The sequence below is a fragment of the Camponotus floridanus genome, unplaced genomic scaffold, assembly GCF_003227725.1.
Source record: "Camponotus floridanus strain SB8 unplaced genomic scaffold, Cflo_v7.5 scaffold11, whole genome shotgun sequence".
Classification (NCBI taxonomy): Eukaryota; Metazoa; Arthropoda; class Insecta; order Hymenoptera; family Formicidae; genus Camponotus; species Camponotus floridanus.
The window spans coordinates 614899-631633 of NW_020229226.1; the positions used below are offsets into that span (position 1 = coordinate 614899).

The 16735-nt window shown below is 29.3% G+C and overlaps 1 protein-coding gene across 6 annotated transcripts in view; it reads right to left on the minus strand.

Annotated features, from left to right (window-relative positions):
• The window catches only part of LOC105251108 (casein kinase I), a 53983-nt gene that overhangs the window by 13607 nt on the left and 23641 nt on the right, over positions 1-16735 (minus strand). For all 6 annotated transcript variants that reach the window (XM_025413995.1, XM_025413996.1, XM_025413997.1 and 3 more), the window contains exons 2-3: positions 1373-1413; positions 1202-1271 (exon numbers count right to left, since the gene is read on the minus strand). In XM_025413995.1, the coding sequence (XP_025269780.1) occupies positions 1202-1271; positions 1373-1413 (111 nt within the window). The remainder of the gene's footprint in view (positions 1-1201; positions 1272-1372; positions 1414-16735) is intronic.

Consider the following 16735-nt stretch of genomic DNA (forward strand, 5'->3'; position numbering starts at 1 on the left):
TCACAAAACGAACACAATAGTATTTGCAATTCTGCAACGGCGAAAGATCTCGTCAACAAAAACATGTACATGCTCGAGGATATTTGCAAGATTAATTCATCCTCGTGAATATACAGGATGAACCCATATTTTTGCATTAACGTGAATTGTGATATTTTATCAAGTAGTTCACACAAAATTTGAATTTAATATAATGTTATATTTTCAAATTGTAATGATTCTTTAGACAGATAATTCGAGTATCTTTTTTATAAATTAAAAAGTAAATAAATAACTGAAAATAATATTAAATCGGTGAGAAATATCGTTCATTAAAATTGAAAATTGTAAAATTTTGATAAATGATGACCTCGATATATTCGATGATTATTTCGAGATTTATACAGGGTGTCAGGGGAATCTCTTCCCAAAAAAAACTCTCGTAACTTACCTCGAGAGCTTTTCAAAACATTATAAAGTATTTTTTCATTGAATATTTTTCGAGTTATGAAGCTTGAAATAATCTCTTAATTTTACATAAATCATAAAATATCTAGTAAAATATTCATTTTTCCATTATCTTAATTTGCAATTAACAATTACATTTTTTTTTGAAATAATCATGTATTTTCTTTACACCAATTGATTCCTCGCATTATTTTGTACATAAAAGTATTAAGATAATTGAAAAATGAATATTTTATGGTTTATGTAAAAATTAACAAATTATTTCAAGCCTCATAACTTGAAAAGTATTCGATGAAAAAATACCTTATTATAGTGTTTTGAAAAGCTCTCGAGGTAAGCTATAAGAGCTTTTTTTGGGAAGAGATTATCCTGATACCCAGAGATAAGATTTTATAAGATTTTGCTGACTTAAATCGTTGCAATAAATTATCAACGAGATTTTTTTTTTCGAATCTTTCCATCAATTAAAAAGTTTGACATCAAAGTATCGAGGCAGTTATGTTATCGATTTATCTTGCATGCGTCGTAGAATTAATAATCTACCACTTCTCTATAAATATCTTTAAAAAATACGTATATATATATATATATATATATATATATATATATATATGCATATAATTTTAGTTTCTCCTAATTTGATATTTGGATATGGTTTCAAATCTTGCTTTAATATATTTATAGATCCTCTCGTCCGATTTCTTTAATCTCGCCATACATTCAAGTAGCGTAATAGCATAAAAGTGACACTCACCATGTGTACCTAATAATTTGTAAAACCTATATTCTAAATGTAGCTGTGGTGCCTTTGACTTCATTGGTTCCTGCAGCAAAACGAAGGACCCGTTAGCGGAAATTCATCACGTCTTTTTTCTTTTTACCAAGAATGTTGCAATTACATAAAATACCTGTGGCTTTCACTCACCATTTTAATTGCTACGTGCTCATTATTGTACAGGTTCTTCCCTGGAAAGAGAAAGAAAGATGGGTAAGTGTGAGAATGTTGGCGTGAAAAAAAAAAAAAAAAAAATACAGAACAAGGATACAATCAAGGATACAATGCTGAGGAATTTTGATGGGCAATGTCGGGTCGTTGCGTGTCGCAAAAACCTCTAGGTAACCTGGACATAACGCCCTTTCCTCCAAAAACTGATTCGAATTCGCGTACAATGGCACGTGATGTATCATGGATATTGCGCCTCGATGACAATATGATTGCGCGATAATTAAATGTCGTGCGATGGCCCGCGCTTGCTACTGATTGCAGTCAACGTGAGAAAATTAGATTGCTGCGGCACACCGTAGAATTATGGTCGTTGGTCGTTAAACGCTTGTGCAAACTTATCGGGCATGTCCCATTTAATATAATAGCGTGAAATAAAAATAATTAATCCGATCATATACATTGCTTCGATATCGAAGTGCGATAAAATATTGATGGCGAGATTACTGCGAAACATTTACATCAAGGCTTTCTCCTCCTCTTAAAGTCAATTAACAATTAACAATTTATTATTTTTAATTAACAATTAATAATTCGTTCTCTCTGGAAAATAATACGTGTGTATTTGTGATTTTTTTTAGCAGTTTTATAGCAACAATTTAATGTTATAAATTGAATTAATTTAACGCAAAGATTCTTATATTCTGTAAAATGTAAGATGCGCTGTTTATTATATTGGATTTATGATATTTTCTGTATTTTCCAGAGAGAAGAGAATCTTGAAAATTGTTAGTGTATCGATATTTATATATTTAAAAATTTTAAAGGCACAGAAAAATTTCTATTTGATCAGCACTTATAAATTTATAAATTGTAAATAATAATATATAATATATTTATAAATATATATATATATATATATATGTATATATTTATAAATATATTATTTTATTTATTATTATAAATATATATATTTATATTGATATAGTGATAATAAAGTATTCTTTTCTGGAAAGTACAGAAAGATATAATGTCATAAGTTCAATATTACAGGACGTATCTTACATTTATATAAGAATAGATAAAATGATATTTTTATGTCAAGTAACTGTCGCTAAAACTGCTTAAAAATCATAAATCTTGAATAAGGCATTTTAAATATTAATAAAAACGGACAGATACGATATAATATATCTCTCTGTTTTTTTTTAGTCCAGTAACGATAAAAATAACAAAGAAATAAAAATATGGAGAATTTTCCACTCTCTTTATTACAGGAAATTTTGAATATTTTGAAAGAGTTTCTGAATATTTATGACAAATCATGTCCAATATTTAACACTAAATGTAATTTTGTCAACACACGCTATAAATATATGCACAAATATATGTCTCATAATTACACGTGACTTATGGAGAGTTGACGGAGCAACCGGTTTCGCTGGATATTACAGAAGCCGCAAAAACCTAAGGCGCAAAATTCAATTTTGCAAGAGTTCAATTTTGTCTGCAAAGGCTTCATCGCGATTTGTTGCGAATCTAATAAATGTAACGCTTGTGCACTTTCTCATTTCACAAATAAAGATATAAGTATCGAAAAAATAACGTGTTGTAGAATTACTGTATATAATATTATTCAAAGCCTAGAATAATAAAATTGAAATATAAAGATACAGCAAAAATAAGAAAATAAAAAAAATGTGAAATAAAGATGACAGAGTTGCACGAATCTTGTTTTCTATAATAATATAATTTTTAGAATTTTCCCCTACTTTTCCAATCTTGCAATTTACTTGCAAGAATCGAAAATGTCATTACTCTCATTTCATAAATAAAAATACAAGTATCAAAAAAATAACGTGTCGTAGAATTGCTGTATACAATATTATTGAAAGCCTAGAATAATAAAATTGAAATATAAAGATACAGCAAAAATAAGAAAATAAAAAAAATGTGAAATAAAGATGACAGAGTTGTACGAATCTTGTTTTCAATAATAATATAATTTTTAGAATTTTCCCCTACTTTTCCAATCTTACAATTTACCTGCAAGAATCGAAAATGTTATTGCTCTCATTTCACAAATAAAAATATAAGTATCAAAAAAATAACGTGTTGTAGAATTGCCGTATACAATATTATTCAAAGACTAGAATAATAAAATTGAAATATAAAGATATAGTAAAAAAAAGAAAATATAAAAAAAAATATCGAAAAAATAACGTGTTGTAAAATTGCTCTATACAAAATTATTCAAAGACTAGAATAATAAAATTGAAATATAAAGATACAGCAAAAATAAGAAAATATAAAAAAATGTGAAATAAAGATGACGGAGTTGCACGAATCTTGTTTTCTAAATAATAATATAATTTTCAGAATTTTCCCCTACTTTTCCAATCTTACAATTTCCCTGCAAGAATCGAAAATGTCATTCATGAGAATAAAAATTAACGCGCGACACATACACATGCCATCACCATTTTAATAAATATGAGCGAACGCGTAATATCTTTTCCTTCGTAACCGCATCCGCGAATAATCATTTATCCAAATAACGCCGTAAACTGACGTGCGAGGATAATATCACGCGTCGTTGACGCTCCGCTCGATGTTCGCGTAAGAAAAATGAGGCACTCGTCGAGGCCCCTCGCGCTAGTCGCTCGACGAAGGCACATTCCTGCGGCCGCTCGTATGTGCATCTACCTGCGGAGACATAAAGGATGCGGGCCGGAACGCACGAACGCACGAACGAACGATCCAACCAACGGACGAACGAACGAAACTCTTCGCCAGAAGCGAAGGTCAATGACTCGCGCGCTCGAGCGCGCGTTCTGCAATTAGCGGTTCGATATCTTTCGCGCTAATTAGCGCGACGCCGCGGCTTCCTCGGCCTTCACATCTCGCTTCTGTCGTCCTGTCGTTGGCGCATCGTCAGATTATTTCGGATAAAGGCGGCCACGCCCTTGTGATATATAGGGCTGCCGCGCCGCCGACCCCGGCTTCCTCGACAGGAAATAGCAGCGATGACACCATCGACTACAGATATCGCGAGAATGTCAATAACGTTTGACCCCTGAACAATAATGCACCTTCCTCAATTTTTTTTATTAATGTCTTATGTCGTATGTATTTTAAAAAATTTTTTAAAATATTGTCTCGATGCTTCTTAGAACAAATTTGATCGGCATTAATAAGAATAGTAATAATAATATATGCATGATAATGATGTAAAGTCTTAATTAATATCTCATCTTGCAGTTGATCATATTAATGTCATTCCTTAATGTTTCATATATTTTTTTATTTTAAAAGTTTTAATATTATATTAAATTATTGAAACAGTATTATTTAAATATTAATTTTTAGACAAAATTTGAATTAATATATTTAATGATAATAGTAATAAATATGCGTATTAAGTGTAAAATCGTAATTAATTGCGACTATATAATTGCGAACATATTAATTTCATATATCATTCCCTGTCTCATATTTGTTTTAATAACGTTTGACCTCTGAACAATAGTGCATCTTCTTCAATTTTTTTATTAATGTCTTATGTCGTATGTATTTTTTCTAATTTTTAAAAATATTGTCTCGATGCTTCTTAGAACAAATTTGATTGGCATTAATAAGAATAGTAATAATAACATATGCATGATAATGATGTAAAATCTTAATTAATATCTCATTTTGCAGTTGATCATATTAATTTCATATGTCAATTGATCATATGTCATTCCTTAACGACGTTTCATATATTTTTTTATTTTAAAATTTTAAGTATTATATTAAATTGTTGAAACAGTATTATTTAACATTAATTTTTAGACAAAATTTGAATTAATATATTTAATGATAATAGTAATAAATATGCGTATTAATAGTGTAAAATCGTAATTAATTGCGACTATATAATTGCGAACATATTAATTTCATATACCATTCCCTGTCTCATATTTATTTTTATTTTTAATATTATTATAATATTATTTTAAATATTGTATTAATAATTTTTAGAAAAAATTTAAATCAAATGTATCTCAATAAAAATAGTAATAATAACATGCAGGCTAATATTGTAAGATCATAATTAATATCATTGCTCATCGTATTAATTTTACATGTCAATGTCTTATATATTTGTTTATTTTTAAATGTATTGTATTAATACTTTTTAGAAACTTTTTTTTAAACCAGCGTACCTTAATGATAATAATAATAATAATAATTACATACATGTTAATAATGTGAAATCATAATTAATATCGCTGCAACTCTCATCACATTAATTTCATATGTCATTTCCTAACGTCTCATATATTTCTTTTTTATTATAAAATATATTAATAATTTTTAGAAAAAAAATTGAATCGGTATATCTCAATGATAATAATAATAATATAATAGTATTCGTGGTAATAATTTAAAATCATAATTAATATCCTTGCAATTCTCATCATATTAATTTCATATGCCATTCTCTAATGGCTCATATTTTTTTTCTTTTTAAATAGCGCATTAATAATTCTTAGAAATAATTGTAACAGATGTGTCTCAATGATAATAGTAATAATATAATAGTATGCGTGGTAATAATGTAAAATCATAATTAATATCGTTGCAACTCTCATCATGTTAATTTCATATGCCCTTGTCACAATATAATCCTCTTTTTCTTCTTCTAATTTCATCAGCAATATGCGAGTTTTTTCCATTACTACATAAATTTTGCTATAAATAAAACCAATAATAAATGTCGTCAAGATATCATAAATATATCGATGCGTTTTAATGAATTAACAATTATTAATTTTTTCGAAAATCTTCATCAAACACTGCATTATATTTCTATTTTAAATGTTGAATCAATAATTTTCTTCCAAGTCTCCAAGTAATCTCATACAGGCAAACGTGTGCATGCCGCTAATGATAGCAATATCGATAAAATATACGTCATAATTGATGACATAAAATAATGATTGCATTTTTGCACGACACGTTTGAAGTGTTCGACTCAACGAGCGTTAAGGGAACGATCGATCGAACCTGCCTGTAAAGAGCCACCGGAGAGGATCCTTTATCGAGCGGCCACTCATCGCGGATATAACCAGTCTTACCGGTGCAAACGGCTGCCACGAACGGATGCTACGAGAGCGCAGAGAGGCAAAAATTACCACGACACAGAAACGTGGAAAACTATCGACCCTGACAACGCGCGCGAATCCGTACGAAGGTACAAAGAGCAGCGCGAAGACCCACCGCATAAAAAAAAAGAAGACCAAGATCAGACGGAATCGCCATATCCTGTCCGGGCAAGTATTAAAAGGAAAGTCAGGGTTTCTAAGATCCTAAGCTCTTATTTCGATCTGCCAGATGAACGAGAAATTTTGAAGAATAAGTTTCCGAAAGTTAGGAAAAAGTTTTGGATTAATTGGAGAAAATATTTTTGAAAAATTCACAACTTTCCCAAATTTTTTAATCATTGTCGATCAATCATATTTCGATCTGCCAGATTAACGAGAAATTTTGCGGAATAAGTTTCCGAAAGCTAGGAAAAAGTTTTGGATTAATTGGAGAAAATATTTTTGAAAAATTCACAACTTTCCAAATTTTATAATCATTGTGTACATAGGGTGTCTCAGGATCATCATATCACTTGAGCAATAATTTTCGAGTTATAAGCGATTAGAAAAAAAAAGATTTTTTATAAACTTTTTATGGAATTAAAAGGAAAGTTAGGGTTTCTAAGATCCTAAGCTTATTTCGATCTGCCAGATGAACGAGAAATTTTGAAGAATAAGTTTCCGAAAGTTAGGAAAAAGTTTTGGATTAATTGGAAAAAATACTTTTGAAAAATTCACAACTTTCCCAAATTTTTTAATCAATGTCGATCAATCATATTTCGATCGGCCAAATTAACGAGAAATTTGCGGAATAAGTTTCCGAAAGCTAGGAAAAAGTTTTGGATTAATTGGAGAAAATATTTTTGAAAAATTTACAACTTTCCAAATTTTTTAATCATTGTGTACATAGGGTGTCTCAGGATCATCATATCACTTGAGCAATAATTTTCGAGTTATAAGCGATTAGAAAAAAAAAGGATTTTTCATAAACTTTTTATGGAATTAAAAGGAAAGTCAGGATTTCTAAGATCCTAAGCTTATTTCGATCTGCCAGATGAACGAGAAATTTTGAAGAATAAGTTTCCGAAAGCTAGAAAAAAGCTTTGGATTAATTGGAGAAAATATTTTTGAAAAATTCACAACTTTCCAAATTTTTTAATCATTGTGTGCATAGGGTGTCTCAGGATCATCATATCACTTGGGCAATAATTTTCGAGTTATAAGCGATTAGAAAAAAAAAGGATTTTTCACAAACTTTTTATGGAATTAGGAAACTATTAAATCCATATTTGTCAGTTAATTTCAAGTTAGGTTAAGTTAGAATTATTTTAAAGGTTAGGTTAGTTTATTTTAGTAAAATTTTAATTTAAGATTAGTTGCAAAGATCTGATGGCAAAAATGCAAAATATGATTTCCCTCATTTTTTTCTGAGAAGAAATTGTCTTCAAATGACCTTAGGAATTTGCTATAAGCAAATGATATGGTGAGTCTGGAACATATTTTGTGCGTATACAATCTCTTCGATAATTTAAATCGTTTTTGTAGCGCTCTCTTATTTGCTCATTACGTCTTTTACTTTTTATTTGTTTTTTTAGGAGACTTTTTTTCCAGAGCTAAGATAACCACTCTCTAGCAATCATTACTACAGTGTCTAATGGGAAATCCGACCCTGATCCCCTATCCCCTTTCTGCTCTCTCTCCTCCATCTATCCTCGTCAATCGTCTTCCTCTCGCTCAGCCTGCGATTAACGCACGAGCACACGGAGACAATGAGAAAGACAAAGAGAACGTTGAAAGGATTGAGTCGCGAACAGGCATGAGAAGGGAGTGTGCGCCATGGTGCGCGAAATATACACACGCACGTGTGTCCCCCTGCGTGCACAGCCATATTCCTCTTATGACACATGCACGGGGACACGTGTGCACGCGTGTGGGAGGATCAACCCTTTCGCTCTCCGCTTCTACGCAATCTAAGCATCCGTAGTCTCGGGAGAAAGTGCACAACGCACGGGATAATTCGTCTCGTTATCAGAGTTGCAAGATAGAAGAGCGATGCAGTAGAGGAAAAAATTGGAGGAAGGATATAATTGTCCATTTTTTTCCCAAATGAAAAAATGTACAATATTGCCAAATATTTTTCTGATTTTTTTATTAATAATAATTTTAATAATAATTTTATTAATAATAATTTTTTTATTAATAATAATAATAATTTTATTAATAATAATAATAATTTTAATAATAATAATAATTTTAATAATAATTAATAATAATTTTATTAATAATAATTTTAATAATAATTAATAATTTTATTCATAAGAATTTTTTTATTAATGGACATATTACCATCGCGATTGAAACAAGTTATTGATCAGTTGTTATTCGCGACAATTTATTCGAGTGATGATCTGGTATAAAGATTAGTCTAGACTAGACTTATAGCAAAGAACTTAACGAATCCGTGCCAAGCTTCGAAGTTAATACACCTTGAGGCAAATCGGGCGATAGTTATGGCGCGAGATCAGATGACACGCACTGGAAGTACACTTGCACTTTAATCTATTTCATTCTGACGCCTGGCACGAATCCACGAGGATGAATTTTCATTCAAAATACATGTTGGCCATAATCATTATAGTCTTCAACTTAAAACAAGATTAATTATAATAAGACACAAATAGGAATTAATTGTAATAAGACAGATAGGAATTAATTATAATAAGATAGATGAGAATTAATTATAATAAGACAGATTTTAGTACACATTTTCAAAAAATAATTTCAGCTTTTCACGATCCATCCTATCAGGTTCACGAAACTGTTTATTCTATTATTAACGACGATCCGGCTGGTGACTCCTAGTTACGGTAATATCTACCGTCGCAAATTTTGGAAAAGATCAATATCGCACGACGAATAAGCGAGCAGACGCTGAAGTGAAATAATGATTTGTAAAATTCAGTAAAATATCTATTTTCAAGCATTATTTAATAATCAAATATAAAGTAACACATAAAAACTCTGCAAAATGAAGGAATTAAAAGATAAATTTAAAAATTTAAATATCTATATACAGGATGACCCCGAACGTTCCTTCCAGACGGAATCAAAAGTTGAAAATATTACCATTTGATAGAGCGTATCCGATTTACTAAAAATTGTTCGCGATTTTTGATAAAAGCCATTTATTTTCATTTTAAAATGGGTACGACTGATCTGGAACACCCTGTATATATTTTATATACAGGGTGTCCCAAAACTCATAATCAATATTTCAAAGACAGATTCCTGGGATCATCTGAAGACGATTTTTCCTCAACGAAAATATCGATGAAGTCCATCATTTTAGCACGTTCCCGATTTTTGTCATCATATATCTATGCAATTAAGCCTTAAATTAAAACTCAACTAAAGTAAACTCTATTTAAAATTAATTTATTAATTAATCGAAGAATGTGGTTTTGTCAATATTTTATTTCTACAAAGCTTAATTTACGAAAAACCCTTTATTTCCAATCACTTATAATTCGAAAATTATTAGTAGCTTTACATTTTCGTTGAGGAAAAATCGTCTTCAGATGATCCCAGGAATCTGTCTTTGAAAGATTGATTATGAGTTTCGGGACACTCTGTATATTTAAAACTTTGTTTTCAAAAAGTTTGGAATAAGCCATATTTGACAACGTTAATAATAAATGCAATGGATTTTATTTTTAATGGAAGTAACATTCGTTTTCTCGAGTTTACAACGATATATCAAAATCGATATAATTTTAAATTCATTATACGTTCTGTTTTTTTTCCTCAAGTATTTATATTCATATTATTTTTGCATATATATATATATACATAAAATATTGGAATTGAATAATAATTGTAGCAGTGGCAGAAAGCAATGCATAAAGAAAATTGCACTTATTATGAAACAATAAAAAAACTCGCTATCCAGGATAATCAATATCGCGGTTTCGCAAGTCATACGTACGCTATCAAAGAGATAGCATGGCTTCCGTGAAAGTCATCGAAATCGAAGGTGCATCGCTTCATTAAGTTAAATTAGGTTAAGTTATTGCCGTTTATTATAATGTGCGAAATATTAAAGTGGAAATATTTGTATTAATTTATATAATGGCTATTATATATATTTTAATTTATAATATAATATTAACTTACAACTAATATATTTTATTAATTTATAATGATAATAATGTAATTAAATCATAATTAATAATTATCATAATATTATTTATATTTGCAACAGTTTGGATATAATTGGATATTTTTTAATTGATTTAGACGGATAATTTACAGGAATAATTCATCACTCATAAAAGTATGCGAGAAACTTGAGTTTCTTTAAGTAATAAAAATTTTTTTTTTTGTTGGCAAAGTATTTAATTTAAACTTTCGACTATATAAATAGTTGGACAAGTGCTTTACATATACTATGCATATAGTATACATGCACATAATATACTATGTGGTAAATCTAATGTCATACTTGTCTTAATTACTTCCTATTTGATTACTCTCTCTTTTGTTTCCTCTGAAATATATTTCGTCACGTTGTCTCACATGTGCGCAGCTATTCTACTCTCCAATTTGTATAAAATATTTGCCTGTTGGATGTTTTATTGTTTTTTTAAATTAATGAAGTTCATAAAATAATTATTAATAATTATTTTATTAATTTATTAATAAGTTTGATGTAAAAAACATTGTTGCCACATACTATTGTATTATTGGACGATGTTTCTGCGAATCACAGTAAAAACGCAGAAACATATCGTTAATAAAGTTGAGAATAAACAAGAGCTATTGAAAGATAAAATAAATATTTCATCGGTAAATTAGATAAACTTTTTTTTAATTATTGAGTAAATTAAAAAAAATTCGAGCATGGATAAATTATACAAGACGATAAATTATATACAGAATATTTATACTACATAAAGAGTTACAAGATGTTTTCCAAACCTTAACATTATAAAAAATGTTTTAGATAAAAAAATGTTTATAGGGTTTTGAGGGAAGGAAAAAGTTGATAATTTTGAATTTTAATTAATCACACATGTAAAAATCAATGTAATTATTTTAAAATAAAATCACTCTAATTTTTTATATAAATCGATTCTCGAATATTTCGTATAAAGAATTGATGAGAAGATGATATAAAAAATTGAACAGTTTGAGATATTTTATAAGTAGTTTATGTATAAAATTATATTGAATCAAAATATAAAATATCTCTATTCAATTTTTGGCCATTCAATCCTTATCTTAATTTTGACACATGAAAATGATCTTAGTTAAAATTCAATATTCCTTTTTCTTCTTTATAATCCTATAAATTTGTCTGAAAAATTTTTCATACAATGTCAAGCTGCGAAGAAAACACCTTGTAATACTTTATGTGAAATCAGCCCGTATATATGTACATATAAAATGATTATAAAATTGCACTGTTTATTATAACTATTGTAAAATATTTAAAGAGAAATATATATATATATATATATATATATATATATATAAATATTTTTGTTTTTAGAAAAAATTATATACATAAATATTTTTTGAAAATATTCTTCTAATGTTTCCGAGAATCTTTTTGAAAAATTCTTAGAGATATATATTCGAGTAATTTAAGAATCTCTCTACTTAAACATAGAAAATTTACGCATAATAAAGTAATAAAACTTTATAATAAAATTTAATAACAAACTTACAATAAAATTTGATAATACTTATAACTCAATAATAAAATTTTATGCTTAATGAAATTATCACATATAAAATTATATTTCCTCAAAATATATAATTACTCATATACTATTTTATCTTTATTATTTTAGAGTGATGATATTGTGTGATGATAAAAGATAAAATATAACAATGTTACATTTTATTTTTCATCATTATATGCAATTATTAAATTCTCTATAGCGTGATTAAAAAAGGTTTTCTTACACCATAGGACATCACACAATAGAGAAATGCGCAAGATAATTTCGAAAGCATGCCAGGCCGACATAGGACCTTGAGAATCCCTCGACAGCCGATGTGTATGTCTCTCCGACCGTTACTAGGGGCAGCTGTCCGCTGCGTGAAATGCCACAAACTGGCAACGCGTTCGAGCTTCGAGAGAGAAATGGCATAAAGTAGGTACACGGTCGATGGTTCCCGAGGGCACTAAGGCGAGCAACGGAAAAACGTACCAGAGCGACAAGAGCGAGCGAGAGAGAAGAAGGCTGCAGGTGTTGCGAACGAAATGTCGAACCGCACAACACGTGCAATTCGACGCGTATGTTGATGCCAGAAGCTATCGAGCAATGTTAAAATATAAATTACTGCCCGCAAATATAGTCGTTTAAATGCTTCGATATCTCTATAGCACGAATAACGATATAAAAAGACATTATTTTAAACAAATAATAATTACAAATAATAGGCTTATGCGAGCAAAAGGATAGATTGTTTTAGATTTTAAAAAATGAAAATTCTCAGAGGAAATTATCGAAAATATTTTTAATGTAGCTGGAACGTTTCGACATTAACTAGGATAAATAAAGTCACATTCGTAAAAAAATAATATGCATGAAAAATATACACATATGAATCTTATAAGTTATTCGATTATCTAGGATCTTATGAGTTATTCGATTAAATCTGGATAATTCATAAGATCCAAGGGTGTGTTCTTATATTTTTCATGCGCATTATTATTTATGAATGTTACTTTGTAGCTGAAAAAAACTTAGTATTGAAACATCCCATTCATATATAATTATCTATTATTTAAATTTTTTAAATTCAAAGTAAATATTTAAATTCTTTTTCACTATGTTAAAAATATTTAAAAATATATTAAAAAGACTCGATTGTGTGCAAAATATAATTTCCAGCAATTCCATGATTCACGTTAGAGTGAAATTCTCCACATTGTATATTAGTATTATAATACATTAAAATATTGAAATTTATAAATTACTCAAAATGATTAAAATATATAATATTCTATAAATTACTTAATTTGTATAATTATCTAAATTTATTAAATAAATTATATTTTCTAGAATAAAACAACCTGCCTTTGCTCGCATAAGCTTATTATCCTTTGTAATTATTTTTCCAATATACAATGAGTTTTAATTATTTAATTATTTATTTTTAATTAGTTTTAATTATTATAACTTAACATTATTTTAAAATTGTCATTACATCAAATATATCATAATTATATAAAAAAGGAGTAAAACATAATAATATAATATATTTATAATTTATTAAATATAAAACATAACATTTATAATTTAGTGAAAGAAAAAAATTGTTTTCCGCGAATAAAAAAATTTCGCATAGACTATGTTTTACAAGCTATAAAAGATCTGAAATCAAATACCTAATAAATTTGTATGTTCATTAAACAATTCATCTTTTATTTAGAATCACCGCAAATATATTCACACACACAATCAAGATTCTTTTAATAAAAAAATCTCGATTATGAATGTATGTGTCTCCCTGGACGTAGTTTTCCGATATACGTGATAGATACAACTGTTCTCAATTAAATTAATTTGGACTATACGAAAAGCCAATAATACGGATTACGACTATGCCTGCGGTAAAAATAGGACGCCGTATTTTTATTAACGCGGAAGTTTGGCACTGATTTAAGGACTCGACGGCAATTTCCGATGATACGCAAACCAAGGGCCGCAACCAGGATTATTTTTAAATCACTTGTAACGATAACCGTGGGTTAACACACGTGAAAGAACGTTCAAGGTGTGCGAAAGAACGCTCTAAGATAAGGAAAAGGGGAAAGAACGGATCGATAAGAATGACCATCGTTTGCGACGCGATTAAAGAGGTTATCCATTATCGAAGATGAACAACGAACAACGTAATTTTCTAATATTTTGTTTCAAAGCTAACTTTTCTTGTCGTTTTAATTTTTAAAATTCGTAGTTTTCTCCCCCCCACTCCTCTCAAGGTATCTTTAAAAAATCATCTTTATAAATTACGAATAATTATAGCGACACGAAAATAAAATTTTGATGGAAAAAAAATTTAAGTTCTCGAGTAGAAAATTCTTCTCCCAATTTACATAAAATTTTGATGAAAGAGTCATTCAAGTTCTCTTGAATGACTCTTTCATCAAAATTTGAAAACTTGAACTTCTCATTTAGGTTCTTCTTGCAGTTATATTAAAAATGCGTCTATCGTGTAACAGTAGTCTTGTTTAGTTGCTCATGTTCATAAACATGTTCGCTGATCATGTTCAATGTTAATTTATTCATGTTCATGTTCAGTGTTGAATTGTTCATGTTCGTGAACATATTCGTTGTTCATATTAAATGCTAGATTGTTCGTGTTCATGTTCAATGTTGAATTGTTCATTCTTGTGTTCAATGTTGAATTGTTCATTCTTGTGTTCAATGTTAAATTGTTCATGTTCATGAACACGTTCATTGATGAATGGTAAATTGTTCGCGTTCATGTTCAATGTTAATTTGTTCATAATCATGTTCAATGTTGAATTGTTCATGTTCATGAACATGTTCGTTGTTCGTGTTGAATGTTAAATTGTTCGTGTTCGTGTTTAATGTTGAATTGTTCATTCTTGCGTTCAATGTTGAATTGTTCGTGTTCAATGGTAAATTGTTCACGTTCGTGTTCAATGTTGGATTGTTCATTCTCGTGTTCAAGATTGAATCGTTGATGTTCATGAACATGTTCGTTGATCATATTCAATGTTAAATTGTTCATGTTCATGTTCAATGTTGAATCGTTCGTGTTCATGAACATGTTCGCTGTTCATGTTCAATAGTAAATTGCCCTTCTTAGTACGGCTTTGCAATTTTTTGCCAAGAATCGCCTGTGGAACTCAATTTCATTCGCTATGGAGATAAGATATCAGCTAAAAAATATGATGTAAAGCGTGAAATGTATGCGCAATACGTCGCATTTGATATTCCAGCAATGTCAATAGTAATATGGGACGATGTGTGACATATTCACGTCACAAACTTCCGATTTTATGCTCGTTGAACTCTTCGATCTCCTTCCTCTTTTCATCGCCTTCTTATATAGCCGTGAATACAAGTGCCCTACTTTTATCGTATTATTTTTAACAGCAGATTTTTTGATTTATAATCGATTCTTCGCGCAAACGAAGGATCATTAATCATCTTTCCCAATGATTAACATAACCATCTCAAATTAAAATTTAGTTAAAACTTGGTTAAAATTCATTCAATCGAAAAATATATGAATTACAGAGAGTAAGCAGAGTTTTCTTCCCCGGAGCTTAATTGTAATCGAAAATTCCTTTTAGTCCTTTTAAGAAATTTAATTTGTAAGTACTCGAAAATTTTAGACATCCTCGTTAATTGAAGAATAAATTTCGATTTGATCAAGAACAATAATACCATAGAACCGTAATACGCTCTATGATTCCTATTAACTTCAAATTGGCCAAAGAATCTGTCATTAAGAAATAATGCGATAGAAGTAGAACGCTCTGTAGAGCTCCACGATAGCATTCGACCCATTTCCACCCTCGCGTAAGTCAGCCAGGGACGGAGAAAACCGGGAGGTGGGTGTAATTAGCACTCAGACTCCTACTATGCTACGAGCATTAATGGGAAACATGTCGCCGGCTAGACGAATTCAATTTCGACCGTCCTCCTCGAGCGACGCCAAAGTAAGGAAGAGAGACTCTCTGGCAAATTACAATGTTTGCACTACGAGATTTGATTGCACGTACACTTAACGATTTACGCTCATTTGACGACAGTGATACAATATTTCGTGATCCAAAAAATCAAAACAGAAATTAGATTTTTTCATAATTGATGACGAGAAGCTATCGAGCAATATTAAAATATAAATTACTGCCCGCGAATATAGTCGTTTAAATACTTCGATATCTCTATAGCACGAGTAACATAAAAAGACATTATTTAAAAAAATAATAATTACAAACAATAATAGGCATATGCGAGCAAAAGGATAGATTGTTTTATATTTAAACAAAATGAAAATTCTCAGAGAAAATTATCGAAAATATTTTTAATGTAGGTGGAACGTTTCGACATTAACTAGGATAAATAAAGTCACATTCGTAAAAAAATAATATGCAGGAAAAATATACACATATGAATCTTATAAGTTATTCGATTATCTAGGATCTTATGAGTTATTCGAT